The sequence below is a fragment of the Aythya ferina genome (genome assembly GCF_964211825.1).
Source record: "Aythya ferina genome assembly, chromosome: 2".
Classification (NCBI taxonomy): domain Eukaryota; kingdom Metazoa; phylum Chordata; class Aves; order Anseriformes; family Anatidae; genus Aythya; species Aythya ferina.
The window spans coordinates 107,314,913-107,328,189 of record NC_140297.1 but is presented as its reverse complement, the minus strand read 5'-3'; the positions used below and the strand labels follow the sequence as shown (position 1 = coordinate 107,328,189).

Sequence of the window (13,277 nt, the reverse complement as noted above, 5' to 3'; positions counted from 1 at the left end):
TGCAGCACCCATACATGAATTAAGTTAGATGCACACTCCTCATCCCAAGAAATGAGCTGCACTATTTATTTTTAATCACTACAGTCATTACCTTCACTAGCTGGCTAATCCACTGCACTCACGTTGATTTCTGAACTCCAAAAATAATCAACTGGTGGGGACAATATCACTCAAATATTCAAGTGAAATTAATTTTATAACAGGATCTTACATTCCTAGATTAAAGTCTGTAGATCTGCCTCTGCTACTGATAGTGAGCAGCACTACTCAGCCCCAGCACCTCAGCTTTTAGCCGGAGAGCTCCTTCAAATGGCAGCATCCTGGTAAAAGCAACACGAACACCAACAGGGCAGAGAAGGGAACCCCTAGGAAATTAGGGGTTTCTATAAAAACATCCTCTCCCATTGACTCGAAGTCGCTAGTGGTGGTGGGGTGAGGAACACTCACCAGCCAACAGCATGAAAAGCAATCGCAGTGCCACTACTTTCTGTCCACACAAGCAAAGCAGTGCAAAATTAATAGATGCATTCATTTATCTAGATGGCCTGGGTTTGTACTTCGGAGTTTGCAAACTTCGCCATTCTGGAAATCCTCGATTCTTCAAAACTCTATGCTACCACCATGAAACACAAGGCAGTACAAAGTAACAAGAGAAGCACTGAATTTTGTTTTAGTATCTGGCTGTCACTGACATGTGTGACACAAGCCATGTAATTCCCCTCTCTGCCTTTGTTTTCCTGCCCCATCATTTGTTTGACTCTTTTGTGCAAGTTTTTCAGGTCTGTCTCTGTCTTGCATCTGGTCCACACCACACTAAGAATATATAAAGACACACACCTGCCTTAAGTTCTCCGTTTTATGGCAGAGATACAACAATTATTTGCCCCAGTTATTAACTAACACTACAAAGCCATCTTGCTGAGACAGATTGCGCTTAGTCAACCAGTGACAAGTTTGGCTGAGAAGTTATGTGCAACACAGCGAAGTCCATTTACAGCTCAGCCCCCTATAAAACTGTTGCCTGCAGGCCAATTTTCAAGGGAGCTCATTTTTCTACTCTAAGTCTCATCTTTATAAGATCATTCACAAAGGTCTTGTTCATGTCACGTCTTCACAGGCAGGCACAAAAGATCACGTTTGAAAAAATAATCACTGCTTTTTTTTTTTTTTTTTTTTTTATATTTAATAATACACGAATGACTTTCTACCACGGACTGTTCAGTAGCAAGGTCACGTGTTTTCTTCTGCATCTGCTACGGGCTCCATGGCACGAACACAGCCTCCTTCATTTGGGCACAGAAAGTCAGCAATGAGCAGAGAGGCACTCTGAATAGGAGCAGTTCTTTATTTCTCTGAGCTGAGCAACGAAATAGATATCATAAAAGGTGTGTGTAACGCCAAGTTCCACCGCCTCACCTGCCTGATACTACTCACTGCTGATCGCAGAACGCGGGAGCTGCCTTGTCCCTGAGATACTACAGCAGAAAAGCAGACGGGGGATTTTGGAGGCTGAAAATGCAAGTAAGGTGCCACAAGTTTACCCTGATTTTGTAAACGCTGTAAGAGAAAAAATTCAAGTTTGAATAGTGTGTGATTCTACTTGGCAAAATACAAGACAGGCGAGTGGAAGTATAGAAAGGATGTGCAGGTGGTAACTGGAGATTTCTGTCTGGCCACCTATCAGTAGAAATAAGAACCACACTTCCCCTTTTCTGTCTCTCACCCCAACTCTGCTGTGAAGCACGAAGTGCTATCCCCACTTCAGCTCCTGCTCCATGCGTGTTAAATCTCACCTGTACACACAGACCTCCCTGTCTGCACTCCAGGCTCGGTGGTGGGAGAGAAAGGGGAGAGAGGCAGAAGCAAGGAAGACGAGGGGGAAGCGCAAAGCAGCTCTCATCCCAAGTTGCCGTGCTACCAGCAAGGCTTCCCACATCAGTACTTTCATAGTAAAGGCTGCGAACAGCTTGACGCACAGATCAAACCCGTTAAAATCAGACCTGACTGCAGGCTTCAGGAGGGGAGCATTTAGCAGATGAAAGAAAGATGCAGGAATCCAAATCAGCAGCTGTTTGCACACAGAACCCGTGCACAGCAAATACAAAGGAGCCACTAAGACATAACAGACTAAGGGAATATTTTCGTCTAGCAAAAGCCTTCAAAAATAAAAAAAGACAGTTATCAGGTACGCCAAAGGAGTTGCCTTTCTCGTCAAACAGAAGAGAAAACGAGGGGTGATACAAAATCCTTTAAAAGCACCAAGGACAGGTGCAGCTACAAACAGGTTTGTCTCTTCAAGGCGCACACAGACAGCACTGCAAATCCTGATCTGCTCCAACTGAAGGAAAGACAGCTCCGTGTCTTCTTGCCCACTACTCCTTACGCAGCACAGTAGCAAAATGGACCTTCTACCGGTTAATGGCCAGACCTGCAACAAGAGCTGGTCCGCAGGAAACTGAAACAAAGAGGACATCCAAGCTACCAGCTAAAACAATCAGCAGTTTATATTTCGTCCACCAGTTTCCTGCAGGGAACACGTCACACCCATCCCCATGGTATCCGTGTCCCTTGCTGTTTGCACTGCCTGCAATTAAGGCTCCTGGAAGGAGGCTGGAGCGAAGTCAAAGACAGTGCAAGCAGGAAGTTACTCTAAGGCACTTTTTTTCCTCCGCTCCGAGTGCCTTACAGTCAAAGGTATCCGCCCTCTGAACGTGTCCCGCTGCTGCTTCTGGGGTTTTTGATCGTCTGCACGACTATTTGAGTCTTGTGGCGTTGTGGAAAGAAGCCCCCTTCCACCAAGATGCTCTGCCTGGTCCTATAGGATGCCCACATTGACTGTGCCTGGAGCCACACTCACGTTCTGCCCCTAGCTGGGCAGCTCTTACACACGAAACCATCAAGCTCGAACTGTGTTTTAAGCTTGGACAGGAGAGCATTACAAAGCAAGCAGCTGAAGCTCAAATGCTGAAGCTTAAAGGCTTGTGCTAGCTCTGCCATGACGTGACACTGCGTTATAGCACATCAGCTACAAACCCAAGTGCTCCACTTGGCTCAGGCACTGCTTCTCTGTGCAGTTACGTTGCTGGTTCGAGCACAGTATCTCAAACGTGCTTACTTGGGCCAAAAGCAGCAAAGTCCACATCCACAGTCCATAAAATGCAGCTCTGCAGTATCAACCACTTGGAACTTCCTAGCTGTCCTTCTCCTCTCTCCACTTAAATGCTCTGTAGACTTTTATTTTTTGACAGAATTCAAGACGGGCGCTGGGATAAGCCTGAGTGTTTCCTGAGCACTCACAGGAGGAAATTCTTTCTGCGACTCCTCACACTCTTCTTGTTTCTGCAGCTCCTCACACTTTTCCTGTTTGTGCCCAAAGTGTAAAGTTGGTCAAGGGGAAAAGATGAAGTAGCACTGAACGTGTTGGACTCACAGAAAAAGTAAGAACAACCATGGATGTTAAATTCAACGTTATCAGAAGCCGTTTCCTCTAATAACACACACACACAAGCAAACACACATGAAGTATCCCCACAGATACATCAAGCTTTTTGTCCTGCAGGCCGGAGAGGAAGGAAAAGGTGGTCTCGCTTACATTCAAAGATTTGGGAGCTATTTAGGCACCATGGCAACAAGGAAAAAAAAAATACCTAAGCAGGCTTGTTTATTAGAGAAACACATTCCAACAGGCTGCATTAGGGTTCCTACAGAACAACATTTTCTTTTCTTCATATTTCTAGCTATTATGAAAATTGTATCCTGGAACAGCACATTTTTTGTGCTATGTACCTTTCATTTTCCTTTGCCTTCAAGATAGTAGGAAAAACCAAACAAACCGTGCTTTCAACTCTTAGTGCAGTTGTCCTGAAAGCCATGCTGATTTTTCTCCTGCTATACCTTCCGAAGCAGGCAGAGATGCCCTGCTGTCCTCCCTGGTTCCTTCAGGAGAAGCTGTTCCTGGCTCAGCCTTCTGAAAACAGAATTGTTACTCCAGCTCTCGCAGCAGAGGCTGCCGTTTCAGCCAGTTCAGCTCCTGCCCAAGCCACCTCTTGCAGCAGCTGCTCTTCGAATGAAAACTTTCTGCCCACACAGCGGGAGAGTCTCAGCAGCAAAAGCCACACAGAGGAAAGAGGCATTTCATCTTCAACACGCTGCAGTCGGCCACCTCCACAACAGGTCAGCAGAACGAACTGCACGAACGCCGAGGTTTCACGTTATCTTAAGGTTTTGGTAACTTTCATCTCTGTCCTGACTCTCTCCCCTCCTTCCCCTTTTTCTCCAAGTGGGAGAGGAAGGGAAGAGGCGGAGAATACCTGTAGCCCTAGGAGAAAATCAAAAGGGGAAAAAAAAAACAGGAGCTGACAACCTTGACCGAGGATTTCTGCCAGAGCCAGGAACATAAAAGGTGGCTGGTGAAAAACGTATTTCCACATCAAAAGTGATGCTACTGACCTTGGGAAGCTGAAAGCCTGGAAAATTACCTCTCCTTCAATCTTCTGCTAGGGGTAATGGAGAAAACGTGCAGCTGCACGAGGAAGGTTCATTAGCCTGTATCAATTCAAGCACAACCCTTTCCTCAAATCATCAGCTCCTCTCTAGGATCCTAAGAGGTTTCTCAAGAAAGAGAGACTACCTATTACCCACCTGAGACCCCCACAACTCTAATTCCATGGGGACACAGCCAAGCACCTGAGTCTCCCAGTTTCTGTGAGGGTCAGTGAAAAGACAAAGAAATGAACCGAGGAGTCAGGAGAATTAAAGCATGACCTCCGGGGAAAAAGAGACTGAACAAGTACGCTTCATTAGCGTTGAAAACTGATTATTAGATTCCCAATTGACCAGAACCTCAGTCACGCCAGAGAATTGATCCCGAGCACTACAGCATGTCTGCCATTAATTGCTGTTAATTTTTGCAGTGCAGAGATTACGGGTGGCATGCTACTGAAACGCCAGCCCACTGACTCCAAATATCTTGGTGCTCCTTCACCACAGCCGTGTCTCTGACGAGACCAAGAGGCCAGTACGGCAGCACAGCATTTGACCATCACATTGGTACCGTGTACGGCTGCGAGAAAGCAAAGGTGAATTTTAACATAGCACGGTGTCTCAGTACACAATACTCAATTCACTGCAAGGGAACAAGAGCTAAAACACAGTGTCAAACTGTGATTTGACACCACAGGGAAAGGCAGACCTATTTAATTGGGAAAAAAAAAAAAATCTTTTGACTTTAAGTATTGCTGAAAAAAATCAAAAATGCAATTGAAATTAAATACTTCAAATGGAAATAAGCTCCTGTTTGGGAAGATACTTCTGCACGACCCGAAGTCTAATAGAATAATTTAATTAAAAGCATTCAACCAACACAAACTCACTGCTAATGCCAGATGATTTGCTGATTACCTGGAACATGAAAACGTCAGTGATAAACCAGCTTTTGACATCTGCAGATGCACAAAGAGCATTTTCTTCAGCTCAGCTAAATAACTGGTTCATTCATTCACTGGGAGAAAAGGCTAAAAAGACCTGCCCTCCTTTTCCAATCACTGAAAAAAGAACTAGATACCAAAAGCAGAGATCTACTAGATTAAAGTTACTGGACCCTTTTTTAAAAAGAAATCTTTAGGACTGCTCTATCCACCAGTAAAAACCAATTAGTTTTTACAGTTAATGAAGCTAGTGTTAAAATTTAACAAAAAGATACCATCTTAATGCTAAAGTCTAATAGTAAGGAAAACAAGTTTATATATACGCACACATATATATATTTAGCTATAAAGCCTTGTTTAAAAGTTATAGCCTGTCTAAATTACATTTTAAAATATCAGTCCCTTTATTTTTAAATCACGTGGACACTATCTGTACAGATAACGCTAACTATCACTGTTTGCCAACATGACAAATGGTCAAGCTTCAGCATCTGGATGTTAGGCTCCTAAATCACCCAAGCACGCATGTAAGACTTGTGATTGTCAAAAGTCCAAAAGCTGTATGTAAACGTAGCTGTCAGTTATCAGTGAGAATGAACTTTTTCCAAAAAAAAAAAAAAAAAAAAAAAAGGCAAAATAGTAAAACCAGTTATTAAAGTTATTAAATCAGAATCTCTCCCCTCCCTCGATTTAAATCACAATTAAAATCCTGAATGAAATCGAGCTATCCTGTTTCACAACCTGAATCCTGGTTACAGATAGCTCTCTTTTTCAGAGCACGCAGCCTGCACACATCGATGAGCAGACTGAAAGGAGCAAGCATCACGGTACGTTTGATTGCATCTAGCTGGACTGATCAGTTCAATCTTCAGAAGCATCCATGGGGAAGGGAGGGAGGTAGAATACATCTGGGAGGAATCATAAAGGCTTTTTTTGTTTATCAGCAAAAATAAGTAATTCTACACTCCTCTTGTTTACTTTTCGATCATTGGTCGTGGTTATTTTCTTTCCTGATCTCCACTTAGCTTGCTGCACTTCCTATTTTGAAAGCCCAAAACAGGTATTTGAACAAAAGCCAAATTTCCAGACGTCTCTGCACATACGGTACAAGATTTCCAATGGAAAACCAAAACCAAAAGTTCAAGTAGTGTAACTGCCCAGCTGAAACTGAGCTGCTATCTCATTCTGCATAGTGGCCAGATGGGATGGGGAATCTTCTTGCAGGCTTCCACTCTGAGTTTTCACCCTCTTACCATTATGGATTTATTTTCCCTCCTTTTTTACCTTCATGGATATCACGCTAGGATTTCTGTTAGGCTCACCTCCACACAGACAAAATGCAACCAAATGTTACCAACCGGGCGGGGGCAGGACACGATGACGACTATAGTTAAGAGCAAAGCTGCTTTTCACAGTAAGAACTTACATTTAGGAAGTAAATTTCTTTTATAACCTTCTGTACATCCTGCTAGAATACATCCACTGAGGTTTTTTGTTTTAATCTTCAAACTCTCAAACAAGGAAAAGCCGCTGGCTGACCACGGGAGAAACAGAATCTCTTTAATTACTATCATAGCCTTTAACATCAGGAGCTACCTGGACAGACACAAAATATCAGCTGGAATTCAAGCACTGAAATACCATTTGTCAAGCTCTGCAACTACTTCAAGGAATCATCTGGGTAATGTCCTGTCAGGTGTGAAGCACGCATTCACCTGAAAAATAAAAATCTGAGCTTTCCCGTGGTTACCAAGCAACCGAGAGCAGAAAATACAAAGCTTTCAAAATAGAAAAGCAAACCACAGCCAAAATTAATTATTTAAAAGTCAATCCAGCTGGTTTATCAGCCGCTCTCTAAAAGCCTTTCTTATAAGAGCTCCTGTTTAATCTCTGACCTCTTAAACAAATAAACAAATGGCAATTTCTAAATAGATGCTTTCCGCATGCACCCTGAAGATCTTCCCCAACCCCAAAAGCAGATCACTACTCTCTACTGATATCTAGGAAAAAGTTACAGTGAACTTAAATATTTATCAAGTCCTCTTTAGGAAAAGGTAAACTTTCTTTTACGAGCAACCATTGAAACAGCACTGCAAAGATAAAGATAATTTATTGTTTGCTAGTCCAGGTCAATCAGCATGCCGTGAACAGGCACAAGAACCGAGGGGTGGCACAAAAGGTAGAGTGGTACAAGTTGTTCATTAAATGCCACTTTTCTGGTAAAATACTTTGTTTTACAGGCCTTAAACACCAAGACCATAAAATAGCTGTTGCCAGCTCTGAGAAGCTGTACAGATGCCTAGTTTATTACTTGTAGCACCAACTGCTTATTGTTGTTTGCTCAGCTCCGGGACTTTCTCCTACTGTTTTACAACCCGACCAATAAAAGCTATCTATTAGTTACCTTATTGATTCCACGTCCTTATTTCCTGTAATGCTCTTACTGCATTAGAAAACGGTGACTCACCTTAGGAATTATCACCATAAAATATACACTTTTGTGATTCAGCATCAAACCTGGACCTGCAGATGAGCTACAACTGAAGGCCCAACCTCCTGAAGCACACCAAGGCGTGTGCCTAAGTGGATCCCAGCTTCAGATGCCCAGTCCAGATCTTTACACACGTATCTAGTCTTACTTTTTGTATCACTCCTCCTGGCTTTTTCCAGTGAACGTCACGGACGTTTCGCTGTCGGTGGATACCAGATCAGTCAGAAGCACAAGGACTGAAATTACACAGTTGGCTTTTCTCAATAGTCTATCAGCTGGCCTCATCTCAGCCTTCTCACACAATTCACTTCTTTCTCCTTGTGCAGCACGTTTCGTAGCAGGAGCACAGCTGCCAGAATCACACACGCGTAAAAGCTGCCAGCACTCCCAATTTTCTCACAGTTGCATTCTAGCATGCAGGAATACACCTCTCCACCAGTTTCTAACTCCTCTGCTCAGAAGAGCTGTAACCATTTGAAATATTTACAGCAAGGTCCTGTAGGGTGGGGTTCAGGTCTGGTAATGCCAGGCAAAAATTGTGGCTTTTTGTGGTATTTCTGTGGTTTTTTTTTGTTTGTTTTGAAACTGTCTTTTTAATCCCTGCAACCATGAAATGTAATCCCAGATAATGCATCACTTGCAAAAACCTTCACAAATCGCTTGAGACCTGTTGTACACGGGTACAAGATCTGGTTATTTCAAACAAGTACAAAAACCGTCCCTAGGGATGTACGGTCTCCCTGCTCTGTATCATCACTTTTTGGTAGCTCACGCCCACCTCACAAGAGCAAAACCACACGAAATTAAGAGCCATAAAAGACATCGCGTGACTGACTTATGCCCAGACAGCGCACATTGATTCATACCGATTCCTCTCGCGTTTAAGTAAAACACTGAAATATCGAGCTATTGACTTTTATCTGCTTCCATCAAAACCTCAGTCATTTTTAATGAGGTTGCAAGTTTTTAGACTTCTCTGGCTCTTGCCTTCAGAATGCTCTCATCTGGACTGAGTCATATAGATCCCAGCATATATAATTTCTCCCTTTTTAAAGGCAAGATCATAACATTCAAACCACCACCAGGGAAACCATAGATTCAGAATCATCCCTCCGATGACTACAGTCATATCCTCCTCCAACTCCTGTCTTACAGTCACGAAAAATCATAACCTAAGTAGAGGTTTCAGAAGGCACTGGCTTTTCAAAGCGTACCACTTCTGAGGAAGTCCTCCTGTAATCACAGAAAGTTTCCAAAGAGCTCTGCTCTCAGTCCGAGCAAAAGCAAACAAAAAAAAACGAAGCCTGGCAAAAAAGGCTCTCTCTTTGTGTGAGGCAACACGCAACAAAAAGCCTTCACACATCTGATCCCAAAACTGAGAGAAGGAGATGTAAAACGTTCGGTTGGGCTCTGATAAGCTAAAATAACACCCCCAGAAATACAAATGAAGCCAAAAAAAAACAAAAGCAACAAAAAGAAGGGGGGGTTCTCCCGCAGCCTGGCCTCCTCGTGAGCACGCTGTGCAGCAGACACGCACCTCCAGACGGTGGCAAGGGTCTGCTCATCCGCTGTGGGCTGCCAGGCAGGATCCTACGTCAGGAGCCGCCTCAGAGAGGGCTGCTGCCTCCATTTTCGCTCCCTACCTGATGCTCGTCGTGCTGCCAACGCTGCCTGGGCGCTGGCCCCGCCGAGAGACGCCGCCTCACCTGGGTAACGTTACGCACAGCAGCACCTGGCACCCCTGAGCTCATATTTGGAGCCAGAATTGGGTCCTGTGCCTCACACAGCGCCTCACACCACCCCTCACACCGCCCCTTCTCCCACAGACATGGGGCGGGGTGGGGGGATCCCAACCCACCCCCCCACCGCCTTCCTCGCCTCGGGGCTGCCCAGGCGAGGCCATGGGCGTGCGGGGCGACCCCCACCACCACCCTGACCCCCTCTCTCCTTCCTCCTCCTCCTCCTTCATCCCTCCTCCTCCTCCTCAGCCCCTGCGGGCGCCCCCCGCCGCCCGTTACCCGCCGCCAACGGGCGCCCCACGCACCCCGGCGCTGCCGCGGGGGAGCCCTGCGGAGCCCCGCGCAGCCCCGGCCGTGCTTCATGGGCAGCGCCGAGCATGGCCTCTCCTCCTCCTCCTCCTCCTCCTCTTCCTCCTCCTCTTTTCTCTTCCTCCTCCTCCTCCTCCTCCTCCTCCCACAATGCACCCCGGGCATCCACATTTGAAGCGACTTCCTCGCCCGGCAGCAGCCCCGCGGCTTCCCCTCCCTTCCCCTCCATCCCATCCCCGTCCCCACTCACATCCGTCGATCTCCTCCTGCAGGTCCTCCTGGAGCAGCGACAGATCTGCGGGGACACGCACACCATCAGCCCATACACACGCACACTGTGCCTCCCTCCTTCCCTTCCCTTCCTTCCCTCCGTGCCGACCCCACCCCGCAGCCCCCCGCACCCGCACGGGAGAGAGGAGGAGGAGGAGGAGGAGGAAGAGGAGGAGGAAGGAGGAGGCGGCGGAAAGGGGGAGGGGGGCGCTCCCTACCCGCCATCTTGCTGCAGCCCCCGCGGGGCGCCGCGCTACATGGAAGGCAGCGGGGCTCGGCGGCGGCGGGAGGAGGAGGAGGAGGAAGAGGAGGAGGAGGAGGAAGGAGAAGAAGAAAAGGGGCGGCCCCGGCGCTCGGTCCGGGCCTCGGCGGCTTCTCCCCGCGTCCCCCGGAGAGCGTTGCGGGCGGGCGGGCGGAGGCAGGCGGCGGGGAGGAGGGGTCTGTGCCGGACACGCTGCCCCCGCCCGCCTCGCAGCCGGGCGGCCTCGCCGCGCTCCCCGCCCCTCGCCCTGCCTCACGCCCGGCCCTGCCCGCTCACCTGGGACGCCGCAGATCTCGCTCCCCGGTCCCTCTGAAGGGGGTTGGGGTGGCCAAATCCCGGCTTTGGGGCTTCAGGGGGTCGCCTGGAGGGAAGGGTCGGTGCCGCACCAGTCCCTGCTCCAGCCGCTGTGAGGTCACCCAGAGGGAATGTCCCCAGGAGGTGGCCGTGCTCGCAGGCACCCTCCCCGGGTGCGCTGCGCCTCGCTGAGCTGCCCCCCTCGCTTAAAATCACACCGGCTTCCCTACACTGCTGCTGCTTCACTTTATAAAAGTTTAGTTGCACGTACACGTAAAGGTATCCCTCATTTTTCCACATTTGCTGGCTGTGCCTCGCAGTCAGTGCTGGCGTCTGTTGCTACTCCCAACCATTTGGACGCTTTTTCCACTGTACACGGGAAGCTGAAAAATGTTGGATAAAACAAACCCTCTAATTACTTAATACCCACAACACTCGATAAAGAAAAAAAACAACATTATAGATACCAGTGTTACCAGGGAGTCTTATCCGTTCCCCAGTCTTATTTTTATCTCTGTAATAATCAGCGGTGTTGTTCCTGCGCGAAAGAGCAAAATAGGTTATTTTTGTCCAGTTTTTCCAAATAGGATGCGGTTTTGGTTGCTCAGTTTTTAACTTAATATTTGACAGCACGCCTCGCCTCGTAAGCTGTTTTTTAACATCATGCTGCTGCTTTTTTTTTTTCTTTTTAAGTCACATAAGGAATAAATCTCAAAGAGTTTTTCCTTTTTTTTATGCCTTTGTGGCTGAAAATGTGCAATATTTTAAAGTGCGAACATCTCTTTCCATGCACTCCTCTAGTACAAGCTCTGCCCTGTTTCATACACGTTCAATCTTTAGAGAAATCACTCGGGCCTACTAGGTACTGATCATGCAACACTTGCTTTTATTCAGATATATGACCTCAAAATCTGAGTAAATCAAAGAAATCCACGATGAGCATGTTACATGAACTGTGCTATTCTCTGCCAGAATAATCAAAGAGAAGATTCAGGGGAAATATTTGACAGTGCAAATAGTTAGTAATGCTGGATGCAATAGCAGTAGACCTAGAGCAAAAAAAAAACAGACCATGCTTGAAGACCAAATTTGTATTATCTCTTATTACTGCAAGTTATTTTCAAGGAGGTTTCTTTCCTCTCTGCTTCACATTCTTCACCACAGCCAAGGCTCAGTTTTGCGTCCTCTGAAGTCAACAGCAATAGCCTCAAAATGCTACGTGCTTAGTTTTACAGAAAGAATCAAGGGCTTTGGTTTCTCTTTCCAGCTCTATAAAAAGGTGCTAATGCACACTAGGTCGCAGTGGTCTGAGCGCAGCAAAACTGACTTGACTGTTATTACCAGAATGAGAAATCAAACTGAATGAGATACATATGCTGCAACTGGGTTTATAATTTGGAATACGTTGGAATTACTGCTCTTAAGAGTATATTAATAGTTTTAATCATCATCAGTGCACAATTTATGCAAGAAAGCAAGGTAAATGATTGCAAGAGATCATACTTAACATAAATTCCTATAAATTAATTTTGTTTCTTCCTATACGCATGTGATCTTCTCAAGCAGTGATTAGTGATTTTCTCCGTAGGCAGGAGTGTGTAGGATGTAAATAGCACAGATAACAAGGATCAGAGTGATTTAACCTTGCAAGACGAATTGCAACTGTTCAAGAATGGCAATTTTTTTTTGGTACAAGTTAGCCCTAGAATATTAGACAGCTCCTCAGATGCTCTTGGTCCTGGTACCACTGCTAGCAGTCATGGCGAAAGGTCTCTTGTCTGTGAACACAAACGCTGTGGCAAAGCCTTTGGCTCATACAGTGACATGGAGAAAAATCACTTTGACTTAGCTTCAAGCTACTATGCAATGTAAAATCCCACTTAATGAATAAGTAACCAGATGTTTCTAAACTTCTCGGCCTCAGGAGACCTGTGAATTCCCTGGCACTCTTTAGGGGCCTGATCAAAGTTCAAGGCCATCATAAGATTGCCTGCCACGGGTCACAAAGCAGGCAGGCAGAGACACTGGAAGTGTGTGACAAGCCCACTCTTTCCGACAGTGCTGAACTGCCATTCAAAAATAAGCTACCTAATTATACAAGAAATTTTTCGTAGCAGGCTTGTTTTATTAGACGAGACATGTTAAGGAACAAACTCTACAGTACCTGCCAAAATGTTCTAACAGATCTGTGCTGGAGTTCTCATAACCCAGCTGAGTACCTGTACAGGCGCTGGAAAATACAGAATTTAAGAAACGGATAAACTCACGTTCACACACTGCATCTCATGGAAAAACACACTTATAAGGGACAGACGCCAAAGCTATGGATGCAAAGACACAGACGGAAAACTGCTTGGCAAGATTATTTGCATGGGACAGAAGACACCTGTATTGCTATCTGTATGAAGTATCTCATAAAAGCCCACAGCAATCAACGAGGCTTAGTAGTATTTGCATAAAGTACTGCATAAATATTTACAAACCTA

General features: G+C 45.9%; 1 protein-coding gene across 9 annotated transcripts in view; it reads right to left on the bottom strand.

The window, feature by feature from the left end:
• Positions 1–10,899, bottom strand: part of PPP4R1 (protein phosphatase 4 regulatory subunit 1) — a 55,472-nt gene extending 44,573 nt beyond the window's left edge. For 4 of the 9 annotated variants that reach the window (XM_084508280.1, XM_084508281.1, XM_084508283.1 and 1 more), the window contains exons 1-2: positions 10,454–10,662; positions 10,216–10,260 (exon numbers count right to left, since the gene is read on the bottom strand). In XM_084508280.1, coding sequence (XP_084364406.1) covers positions 10,216–10,260; positions 10,454–10,460 — 52 coding nt within the window. In that variant the 5' untranslated portion in view covers positions 10,461–10,662. Of the gene's footprint in view, positions 1–9,961; positions 10,066–10,215; positions 10,261–10,453; positions 10,663–10,773 lie in introns of those variants that run through there. The other 5 variants (XM_084508278.1, XM_084508279.1, XM_084508286.1 and 2 more) reach the window with 4 other exon arrangements.
• Positions 10,900–13,277: the final 2,378 nt, after the last annotated feature.